The sequence below is a fragment of the Centropristis striata genome, chromosome 21, assembly GCF_030273125.1.
Source record: "Centropristis striata isolate RG_2023a ecotype Rhode Island chromosome 21, C.striata_1.0, whole genome shotgun sequence".
Lineage (NCBI taxonomy): Eukaryota > Metazoa > Chordata > Actinopteri > Perciformes > Serranidae > Centropristis > Centropristis striata.
Window position 1 is genome coordinate 9277454 of NC_081537.1, and position 12456 is coordinate 9289909.

The window sequence follows — 12456 nt, forward strand, 5'->3', positions numbered from 1 at the left end:
AGGAAGGATTCGTGTGTTTTAATGAAGAATACATCTGTTATCTGTAGACTGGATTCAGAATTTAGTTTGCCTGACCATCACAGACAAAGCCCCCAATAAGAGCAAAGCATCCCTGTCCAGTGAAAACCATGTATCTCCAGATATGGTCATTTCAAATTTAGTGTTCCTTTACATGTTGAAAAAATTCTCTTAAATCTTAGCTAAATGACCCACATAAAAACCATAAACGCAATAGAGAGCAAATTAAATTTTTGTTGGCCATCCCGGAATTAGCATCGCCATGGGGTCTAATCAGAATTCACCTATGGGATTTTTGTTTTGGATTTTGGGTCACTGCAGAAAATAAGCTCTGTGGCGAACACATGTTTCTGTTGCTTAGGCGTTTTGTTCAGCAGGATAAACTTCACAAATAAACACCACTTTTATGATGTTTGAAGCGTTAATGCAGCCGACAGAAGTAAAAGGCTAATGTTATGCTGAAGCAAACTACACCACTGTCGCATGACTTGAACGTCACTGGTGTTATGCTTCAGATGCTAACGGTTTTGACAAGCGAAACTGTAGCCTAATAAATTGTAGAGTAACCCAATCTAGAATCTACAAGAGTTTGCAAGAGTACTGAAAAACATGACATGTCCCAAATAACCACTGTGGTCTCATTTAGCCACTTGTTAGCAACCGCTAAGGACACGTAAAAACGCCAAAATTCACAAGTGGGGTTATTTACCAACAAATTTATGTTGTACAACAAAACGTGAACATCTCTTAAGCTTGGGGTAACCACAGACCTTCTCAGCCATCTAACCAAAAATCCATTCAAAATCCTCATTGAGTTTGAGAGGACAGAACCCAAGGTGCTATATTGCTAACTTACTTCTGGGTTTAAGAACTCATTCCTGTGGCGCCCTATTTTTATTCACTCATACATGGATTTCACATGTTAAAATGCTTCCTATGTGAGGTGGCTGCACAAAGCTTTAATTACAATCCAATCATCCAGGCATATCAATGCAGGCTGAGGTCACTATTGTGTCCGGCTGCACAACCAAAGCTGTCTATGTTACATGTGTGTGTGTGTGTCTGTATGCAGATCTGTTTGTATGATTGTCTCCGTACCTGATGGCTGGCCTGCGTGCCTCTGGCCTGCACAGTAGCCAGACGATCATAATATCTGGAAATGGGGTTGTCATGTTCGATACCCTTCTTGGCACAGCGCTGTTTGTAGATTTCCACCAGTGACAGAGATGAAGGGTTGTCCTCTACCAGCCGCATCTGAGGCGACACTGCCACCACTCGGGGCACTGGGGAGATGAGAGGGAGGGAGGGAGGGAGAGACAGAAGACAGGATACAGGTGGTGAAGAGATGTGGAGGGGAGAGCAGAGAGAGGAAATAAGATGAAGGAAAGCCCAAGAGAAAAAAGAGGAGGAGAGAGTGGTAATATGGAAGGAGGTAGGGAGAGAGGAAAACAACCAAGTCAGTGACACAAACTGTAAACATTTGGTTGCACTCACGAGCAAACAGTCCCTGTTTTACCACAGTGTAAACCACACATCGAAACCTACAACTAAAATACTTCAGAATTGGGAAACAGCTGCACTGAAGGCGTGCCATGGCTCAACACCACGCAGGGTCAAAGGAGGTAAAAGGCTCTGCATGGTTCGCCCAGTGAAAGCAGTCTAAACATTTACATACACCGACAACCCAAATCAAATCAATACCAAGCTTTTCAGTTGGGAGGAAATGGGTTGGAAGGGACTGTAGAATTCCCAGTACATATTTCCCCTTAAACAAACCAATCAAGTGCATAAATGGAGAGTGGGCAAACATCTGGGTGGAGGCAAACCACAAGGGGACGACAGGAGAGGAAATAGTGCTTGAAGGCAAATTGAAATTGTGTGTGTGGTGTGTGAGTGAGAAAGTGACAGACAGAAAATAAAAATAAAAGGAGACGGTCACTGTCAATTGATCTCAGTGTACAGCAGCACTGGAGATGACCATATGTTTGTGATATTCGAAGACAGCAAGCTCTAATCAGGTCTGTGACAAACAAATACATGTATTATCTCGGACGCGTGCATGCTGCTGTACACTGACATCAATTGGCAGTGACCGTCTCCTTTTATTTTACAATAAAATCATGAAACAGTAGCTGCAACATAGTTTTAGTGAAAATTTTATCCTTTGTCTCTCTGTTCTTAGGGTGATTCCTTAAATCGGGATCCCTTTAAGATCCTCAGACCTTCAAAAGTGTTCAATTAAAGTAAACCCCAAAATACATTTATAAAGCCATCAATTAATAGAAAAAGTGCCTTCGTATTATTGTGGAAAAACAAATATATATATATAATATATATTAATTGACAAATGGTCAAACCACTCCTATTCGACCCTGTATATCACATTTGAATGTGATAGTGTCAATTGATAGATTTTTATTAATTTTTGATGGGAAAAAAAAGGGGTTAATGTTTGTTGAACTGTGTGTATAATTTACAGGATATTGAGAGAACAAAAAAGCCTAATCAAATCCCAATGCATATTTTTTTTTTAAAAATACATAGGCTGATGTTAAATTATGTTCTCATTATCTACTTGGCAGTAAAATGGTGAATGTTACAAAATAAAAATTCTACTTAGAAGAAGTGATCTTAAACATGGGACACCAAACTATATATAATTCATTATTATATACATATTTACACAAGGTACAAGTTGTTCGTGGCTGGGTTGAATTCAAAATTACTTTTAGAGAGCAATAAATGCCTTATAATGATTGGGAATTTTATGCCTATTACTAATGTTTTTTTTATTTAACCCATTGAAGCCTGGAAAGCGGATACGTCGTTTTGTAGTATTTGTATAAGCTCTCAAATACTTTTTGAATTTCATTTCTATCTGCTACAGAGGCTGAAAAATCTATTATTTAGTAGAAGAGTTGACACTTCTGTTGAATTTCCAGAAAAACTTTAGGTTTTAGGGGCTTATTTTAACCCCTTAACGCCTGAATTTATATAGCTGTAGATAAAAAAATGTTTTATGTGTGTTTTTGCCTTTAAGTAGATGGTAAATAATGTTGAAATTATTAATTTCACTTTTGCACAAAAAATAAATAGAAATTTTGGTATGTTGCAAATTTGCGACAACAGGCATAATGGTCAATTTGGGGTCAATTTGGTATGTTGCAAATTTGCTACAGCAGGCATAATGGTCAATAATAGGATAACAATAACACAGTAATATAACAGTGAAAAAACAATGTTTTATTTATTCACCCTCGTTTATTTATATAAACCTGCAACAGCAGGTATTCAACCGGCATTGGGGGAATGCAGACGCTATCTCGGCTGGTTGACTGAGTCAAACGGTTTGTCGCATATTTGCGACAGCAGGCGTTAAGGGGTTAAAATCGCCCAGAGGTTTTACAGGCGTTTTAGGCGTCAATGGGTTAAACAATGCTACGACCCAAAAGGCACCCATCTAAAAGAAATCAGCCTTTTAACCTAATGCTCGCAGACACACATCCCTACCGGTGAAGAAGAGGTGTCTCTTGGTGGTCTCCTTCCTCTTCTCCAGACAGGGGTTGAGGAGGCGGAGAAGCTGCAGGACCCTCTCCTCTCTGCGCGACTCGGTCAGGCAGGCGTCGTTCATCACCAGGTAAGGGTAGATCTTTCCATTGTGGCCGCGGATATAGAGACGACGTGCAGCTGTATTGTGTTTCTGAACAATTTCCACTCTGGGCATGAACCTGGAGAGAGGCGCAGAGAGACAAAGCTGAAGTGATAAACGACGTGGGAGTAATGATATGTGGGTACAATTCTCTTGTGTGGTTTCCATGCATATTTATTGTCCGTTCTCTGTTTTATCCATACCCAGGACACGTGGATAAATCTCTTATAACATTTTCACCAAGTCTTTTTTTCAGAGAAGTTTTTATGTAATAATAAAGACCTCTACCTTGCAATCTTGATGTAATAGTGTGTCGGTTTGGGCATGAGGAATTCCCCAGGGATCTCCACCTCGGCTGTCTGTGCAGAGAAGTTGCTGAGGAAGCGACACTTCTCCTCAATGAGGAAGAACTTGGGCAGCTGCTTGGTCTTGGCCTCCAGGATCTTGATCCACTTCTTCAGCTTGGAGATCAAATTGTGAAGCTTCATGGAGCCTGGTACGCTGAAGTCAAAGTCTGGAAGGGGAGAAAAGTTATTGTAACAACAAGAATCTCATGATAGCACTGGTCTTATTATTTCATCAATATGTCAACACGTCAAGTGCCTCCGTCTTCAGAAGAAGGAAGAAGGCTTGTGCATTAAATGACTTAACTAACAAAGGCCAGTAGGACTTAAAGGGATTCTTCAGGGTTTTTTTAAGTGGGATGTTTGAGGTAGTTATCCATAGCTGACCACATTTTTACTGCTTTAGCCATCAAACAGCTCTGTTTAAGTAACATGGGGGAACTGAATCCATTCCATGCTTTGTCAAAGCCACCAAACTCCTTTAACAAAAACAGTCATTTTACCTCACAGAACTCTTGCTGGTTGCTGGTCTACTGCTGCCCCAATCGTTTGCTTCGTTGGTGCTATTGTGCAACTGCTGTGTTTAGAGCTTAAGTTCAAATTCAACAAAGTCACAGAATAAAACAAACTAAGTGATTGAGGCAGCAGTAGATCAGCAATTCCTGTGTTCCTTGAGTTGAAATTACTGTTTTTGTCAAAGGAGTCTGGTGGCTTTGATGAGAGCATAAAACAGCTTGTGTTCCTCCAGTGCTAACTTAAACAGGGCTGTAAAGTAAAGCATTTAAAGTATTCGAAATATAAAGTAGACTTAAACGTATATTGTTTTTAGTGGCCTTTTTTTTTAAAGTGGGTAAAATACATTTTGCTGCTGTCCCCATCCAAAGGAATACATTGCTTTGTTTCCGTCCCAGTACTCATGTGTGCTGCCTGCCATCTACTGATTAGACTGACTATGGATAAATACCGCATCAAAAACAATTCCTTTAATTATTTAGTATCAATGAATAAAAGAAGAAAAAGAAGAAAACAACAAATATATAAAAGCTAATGGAGATTTTCAGTGATTCAAAAGTGACCAAATGAAAGTCAGGACACAGGAGTCAATGTGTGACACTTTCCCCTTCTTAATAAACTACCCTCAAAATGCCCTTCAGCAAGACACTAACCCCCATAACTGTTCCAGTGGAGCTGCTCTCAGCTGCCAACATTACAGGACTGTTACATTAGTGGGCAGCTCCCAGGTGTGCTTTTGTGTGTGTTGGACCTTTAACCTCCCCTGCAGCAATATGCTCCCAGACTTTGCTATAAATACAAATATGTTGCTATGTAACCTCGCCTAACATAAAATGCTAAAAGGGGTAAAAACAGAAATATATAAAATCAAAGAGAATAACGTTTCATAGCTTATTGGTCAGATGACATTTCAATGTTGCAAGGCCTGTTTGAAACCATAAACGGTTAAGATTCATTAAAGTGAGATTGGGGTATTGGCTTTACAGTTTTTTTACACAGTAACACAGACAAAGAACACCCCGTTATTTTTTACAATGATGGCCTTGGGGAGGACAGTGGTTACACAAACTCACATCTGGGTAATGTCCGTTTTAAATATTGCGTTGCACTGTTGGCCACTTGACTGCAGCAGTGTAAAGTGCCTTGCTTAAGGGAACTTCATGGATAAGTTATTCATTGCAGGCTGGCAGCACAAGGAGAACTGTTTGCTCTATCGACTTAAAACTCCCTGGTGGAGCCTGGGAGCTGATTAAATTAGAGCTATAAAAATGAGAGTCTTAAAGTATTAAATTCCTGTTTCAAGTCACAACTCATATTGCACACAACATATTGTGATGAGCTGTGGCAATAACAACGGAAGGAAGGGAAGTGAGCCAGGCAGGTTTTCCATTTTAGAGTAAAGCCCCCAGGACATCTCTGTAACATGAATGCGCACACACACACACACCTAACTCTCCTATTTCAGTACACCCTGTTGTGCCGCCTGTTATAATGAATCCATGAAACTGCAAGGCCTTGCCATTTCAAACCCGTTCAATCTCTCCCAGAGTGAGACCTCCTAATACTTTAAATAAGCCCTCTAAAACAGCCAATGTTCTTTTCGGAGTGGCCCTATTTCGCTATCCCTCTGCCTGCAATTCACCTGCCTCGATAGCAGAGGGAAAATTGAAACAGTCCTGAGGAATTGCAACCCGACAACAATTCAGCACCATAAAAGTGTATAATGCTTACAAATAGAAAAAGCGAGACATGCTCCACTACTTCGAAGCCATGAAGCAATATAGTAATATCATTCCATCTTTATCAGATATAAAACATTTTACCTGTTTAAGTCTGGAGACAGCTGCACATAAGACGCAGGCTATTACAACTCATGACTAGAATTACCGCCTTACGGTTGTATGCCGCAAACCAGCCAAGTTGTAGTTTGTATTTATTTCGGCCCAAGCTCATATGTAGGCATGAAAGCAGAGAGTGCTTAAATACAGAAGTTGCTGCAAAGAAAATTTTCATCTTTCAACCCGGTAGTGTTGATGCAGAACATTATTATGAGTGAAGTTGACCTTTCGGGTATAAAATGTGTTCACTGCTTATTTTTATCCTATAAGATATTTGTGTGAAGTTTTGTCATAATAAGGGCATGAATTTGTGAGTCATGGCCAAAAACATATGAACCTGTGACCTCAAAAATCAAATCATTTCATTCTCCAGTCCAAATGGATGGTTGTACTAAATTTTAAGAAATCCCTTCAAGGCATTCCTGAGGTAATGGGTCTCTAACAGTGATCTTGACCTTTCACTATCAAATTTGTTAAGTTCATCCTTGAGTCCAAATGTAAGTTTGTGACAAACTTCAAGAAATAAGCTTCACATTTGCATTCCTGCGATATCACATTCCTGAGAATGGGAGAGACGCAACTTATCTAATCAGTTCATCCTTGAGTCCAAGTCCACTAGAATGGGATGGATGGACGTCTGTATGCACACAGGCATAAAAATACCTGAATGTTAAAGTATTTTAAGTATTAGCAACTAAGCCCTTTTTTTAAACAATTAGTATCTAATTTGCACTCTAATTATAGTTATTATAGTGTGGTAATATTAAACCTGCAGACAGTTTTGGAGAAAACACAGAGGTGCTTTGTGGTAAGTGCAATGCAGCCAGAAAAACCAAAGGAGTTATTTTCAGTCCTCCTGAACTCATCTTTGACCCCTGCTCTGTCAGGTAGCTGGGGTAGCTGAGTGTGGTGTGGAATGTAGCTCGCTGCACTCTGACCTGTGTGCAGAAAACGAGTGGCTGGTATTCTGCCCTATCTGACAGACCACAGCAGAAGATCTGCACTTCTGCACCAAATTATGGATCCAGACTCAGGAGGCGGGCCACCTCTGTAGAACCATCACTCCCATGTGTACTGCCCTGATCCTGACTCAGTGTGGGAGTGTATGAGTGTAAGTGGTGGGATGGAGTCAACTCAACTTCATTTATGTCTCATTGATACGTTTTGAGCGTATCAGAGGTTATCACAGCTGCGTGTATTGGTGCAGAGGGGAAGTTCACATTTAAAGCTTATGACTAACAACCAACTGAAGGTACATAGGTGCTAAGCCAAATTGCTATACAGAGTAATATTTAACTGTGCTAAATGTCGTTTCAGCATGACAAGTGACTATTCAATATGCTCAGAATTAAAAGCCAGGAAACTTGTGAATTTTTTTCAGAAGAAGCTCTTCTGACAAAAGTCTCTGGAACAGATCCACTCCTAAAACAGTAACTCATGCAAATAGCATTCGCCGTAATTGGATTTGAATGCCTCCCTGCTGCCAAATGTTATATGTGCACACATAAACCCATATTTTCCGGCCCACAAACCCTGTGAAAGCGAGTGAGCCACTAACGTGGTTCGGGGAATGGGAGCTTGGCTGCTCAGCAGCTCTGTAAACCCTGTTTGTTCCGCTCTGGAAGGCTTGTGTGGTTTCAGTCTCTGTCGGCCCTGCTCCCACGTTGCTGTGGGGACAGCTGGGTAGCGATGGTCGGCGGGCACCCTGCGACGCAGAAGCCCTGGTGATGCCTGGCTGCGTGAGCACAGCTGGCACAGCAACATCTGGGAAGATTCATCAACACAGCGCTCCGAGTCTCGCTCACTCTTGTTTGTGTTGTTCATTCAGTCAGTCCATGTGCCGTTCCCATGCTTTCGCTCGCTAATGCCATCACACCTGTCTTCATGTTTCCCCTCAGACTCTCATTCCCATTGTTTTCCATTTGTTAAGCTCCTCTCTTCCATCTTTTATGTCCCTCTTTGTAATTTCCTATGCTCGTCAGCCCTGGCTCACCTTTATTATGGCTTTTTTCTCTCACAGTCAGGTGATCATTTTTTCCCTAGCTGCTTTTCATTCACTCACAGTCCTTGTCCTCCACTATCCCAGGGCCAAACACATTAGCTCTATTGGCCACTCTCAGGACCAGTGGAGGGGAAAAGCACAGGAGAGGCTGAAGAACAGAGGGGGAGGAGGCAGAAGAGGGAGGAGTGGCTTTATGGATATGCAATAAAGGAGGAGAGACAGGGCTGTTTACTGTGAGCTTAATTCAGCGAACATGTATGTACAGCCAGTCCGTAGGAGTGAAAGCAAAGAGGTTTATTTAAACGCTGAAAGCTGGGGAAGCTGCAGACGGTCCTTGTTTAAACTGGGTCTGAACTGAACTGTGGTTCAACTCCCTTATGTAATGTAGGAAAACAGACACGTGGCTTCCAAAAACAGGGGAATGATTGTTTAGAGAAAAATGTCTCAGAGGGGGCCTTGGCTAAACTAGAACTGCACCTGTCCAGTTGGATTCCTCAGCTTTCATATGAATGTGAACATGCAGGCCAAAATGACTGGAAGCTTCATTACTGCCTTACAAGCATACAAATTAATATCATAGAATTTTTTGCTTTTGAAATGTGCTAATCCAAAACTGGTGATGGATCACAGAACTGTCGCTCAATGTAGAGTGTGTTCCAATAACTCTTCTTTGATGTTACATCGGCGTGCAAAACCTCAGAGACTAGACTCTGAAAGTATAAAATTACCATTAGGAATGTTTTGAAGTTCAGGATTAAAAGATGTGTTTGATTTGAAGATACAAGTTACATATCGTATACAAATCAAACTGTCGATGGCTCATCTTGATGACGGCTTGACATGTGACATTAGTGTTAAATTTCTAGTCTCCTGTTGGAAGAAAAAGTCCAACATTAATTAAAGCAAAGTCCAGTGGATAGTTGCAATAAAAGTCTCCCATGGTTAAGAGCTGTTGTATATCATTATTGCTTAATGGCCACACCAACAAGGGTTTTCTGTGTTGGCAATTCAATGCCAAATCTACTCTCCATCTGGAAGGGAGATTGCAGACCCCCCGCCAAGCCCAAATGCTCTATCTCGCAATGTTAATAAAAGCGAAAAATTATGTATGTATCTGCCCTGTGATTTCAATCTGTTCCAAAATATAATGACTTCTTCCTTGACCCATGTTTGACCCTTCCACCAAGTTTCATCAAAATCAGGCCGGTAGTTTCTCTGCAATCCTGCTGACAAACAGACATCCCAAACACAGCTACCCTGCAATTATTCTGAACCAACATAGAACTGGGAAAGAGAGTTAAGAGTTCCATCTTGGTGTCAGAGCAGCATACTCTTAAATTCCCCTACCTGTTCCAATATTTTATGAGCTATATTCAGTTTTGGTACAGCAAGAAAACAATGCTTGGTTCCCTGACAAAGAGGATAAACACTGCAGGCGTAACTCCCAGCTCCTACCACAAGAAAACAGTACTTGACTGGTAGCTGGTGGTACTTAGCCTAACTGGACTTGCACTGCATGTACATTTCAATATAAAATGGCAAGTTTCTCAGTGCCAATATGATGGGAATTATTTTACTTAAGCTTATAAAACCTGCATTGACAATCCATTTCTCCATGATATAAACAGCTGCCAAGGAGTAAAATGATTTCATAACCGTTTCAATAGAGAGATGTATGGTAACAAATTATCTTTTACAGACTTTTAAACCCGATCAAAGGCTGGACTTTTACAACAAAGTTCATGGTTTCAGCTTAGGCCCTCACAGTCTTCTGCTGTATTTCATTAAACCTGTGACAGGCTTTGTGCTTGTTGAGATCATCACCGCAGTGCTGCACCAGCTTGGATTAGAAATGCAGCTGACTGGTGTATAATCAAAACCAGTGTGGGCGTGTGCACAAACAGTGTAATAAAAACACAAACTGACACACACACACCTATTTCTGACCAGCCGCCACCTCCAACCCCTCCCTAAATCAAATCATCTGGTTGGAAACCTTAATTACATTGCAGAACACCAATGCTCCAGCTGCTCCAAGCGACAGAGCAGTCTGTTCTGACAACGCCGCTATGAGCAGCACAAGTGTCCGCACAGATAGAATGTAACCAGCTCAATAATTCTCTATAGAGGCCAGTTGGGCACCCGTCTCATCATTTAAACCAATGTAGACATACAATATCACAAATGCTGCTTGTGTTTGTTGAAAGGTAGCTGATGTCAGGCTTCAGGGAGAAAAGCTAGGAGGTGGTGCTGTTGCTGTTTTCACTACCTGGGCAATATCGCACTTTCTCTAACACTCAGAAAACTGCTGTTTTGGTTGCCTGAAAACTTAATTTTTTATGTCTGTTCAGATTTCCAAGTGTTATGACAAAGTTGTGAAGAGATAAAGCAGCGATGTTGAAAGTTAACATGGCTGACAGTCATGAGACTAAAGTGAAAGAACAACTAAGTTCAAAAAGTAAACACAGGAGACAGAGGGAAGGCAAAAAAAACAACCTCAAAATGAAAGGGCTCTTCAACGCTTGTTTTTCTTCCTGTCTGTTCTGTATAGACATAGACAGAGTTTACTTTAAAAGCCAACCAACCTGTTGTGAACTGTCCCTTCATCTTCTGGAAAACAGGATCCTGTGCTGTGGCCTGGGCCCGGCGGGCTAGCGACTCAGAGGCAGCGCTGGAGAACATGGTGGAAACATTAGAGACGTTCTCCAAGCCAACACCGAAGGTGCTAACCAGCTTCTTGACAAAGTTCAGCGTGTGTGGTGTGATCTTGGCGTCGGACACGGCGCCGCTCTTCTCAAAGGCCACTGAGTAGCATTTAGCCAGGCCCTGCTGGAGCTGCCGCAGGACCTGCAGAGGGACGAAGAAGGAAGAAAAATAGTGAGATTTCTTTTGTGATCAATAATTTACACATTTTTTTGTATAAGGGAGGGAAAGCATCATTATGGTCATAAAAGCCCCCATAGATATTCTAAACTAGTAAACAAACAAACAATGCATGAAAACTCAGTCGAAAAAGATAATTAACCACAGATATTTATAACAAAACACATATTTTCTCTTGTAGCTTTAACAAGCAGATAATATTTTGTGTTTTGACATTATGTAACCTTACTGTAGAAAGTTCCATCCAAGCAATATCCCAGTAAGAAATATATATAGTGAGATTAAGTTATAAATGTAGTAAATTAGATGTTAGAGGAGTCCCAACATTTTTGTCCAATCTGAATGATTTTAGTATCCGTTCAGTCTGTTCAACAACTGGATATACTTAATCCTTAAGTCCTATATGAACACGGGAGAAGGGAGAGACACATACACATTTCTGAAGGAACAAAGGTGCAAAGATGTGATGTCATACAGTAACCGAAGAAAGAGGAGAGAGGAAAGGTGATGATGGCATGCCTCTGCCCCTGTGTGCCCAGTGGAACGAAGCATAGAGCCTGCAGCTGCTGCTGAGTGCCCCAAACCATCTCAGATAATAACACAGACACACACACACCAACAAACTTCTGGCCCTAAATCCCTTTCCCCATCCTACACGCTCACCGCACCCATCCATCACCTGTCTCAGTCTTCTCTCCCGCCGCCTCTTACTCCCAGTCTTCCCCTCCACCCACAGACCGGCTACCTTGCGTGAATTCTGCCTAGCATGACTAAAACTATTTACAGCAGCACCAAGTTCAGTTCGGGCGATCTTGTCAGGTCTACGTCCTGCACTGACATCCGCACAATTAGCAGGGGAGGAAAAACGCTACTGGCTGAATGAGTGATTTAAGTCGACATGTGCTTCGACAAAAAAAGGGATTTGAAAAAAAATACCAGCCCAGAAATAATGAATCTTTTATCTGAAATGTGCAATTCTGTCTTAAACATATTCTGCCATTAATATGTTTCAGTGAGGGAATGGGAGACAGTGAGGACAGACAAGCTTAGACTAAACAGATGTGTTGGCCCACCATGGGGCCTGGGGTCATCTGGTTGACCAGGTGGCGTGACACACAAGACGCGCAAGTTGCTTTCACACATTTGCACTGACCATCTGATCTGCTAAAAGCACACACGTAGCAACAGCGTCAGACACGCGCAACACCA

General features: G+C 41.5%; 1 protein-coding gene across 2 annotated transcripts in view; it reads right to left on the reverse strand.

Moving 5' to 3' along the window:
- The window catches only part of trrap (transformation/transcription domain-associated protein), a 95468-nt gene that overhangs the window by 7150 nt on the left and 75862 nt on the right, over positions 1–12456 (reverse strand). For both annotated transcript variants that reach the window (XM_059324373.1, XM_059324372.1), the window contains 4 exons: positions 10950–11211; positions 3956–4181; positions 3529–3746; positions 1117–1301 (listed from right to left, as the gene is read on the reverse strand). In XM_059324373.1, the coding sequence (XP_059180356.1) occupies positions 1117–1301; positions 3529–3746; positions 3956–4181; positions 10950–11211 (891 nt within the window). The remainder of the gene's footprint in view (positions 1–1116; positions 1302–3528; positions 3747–3955; positions 4182–10949; positions 11212–12456) is intronic.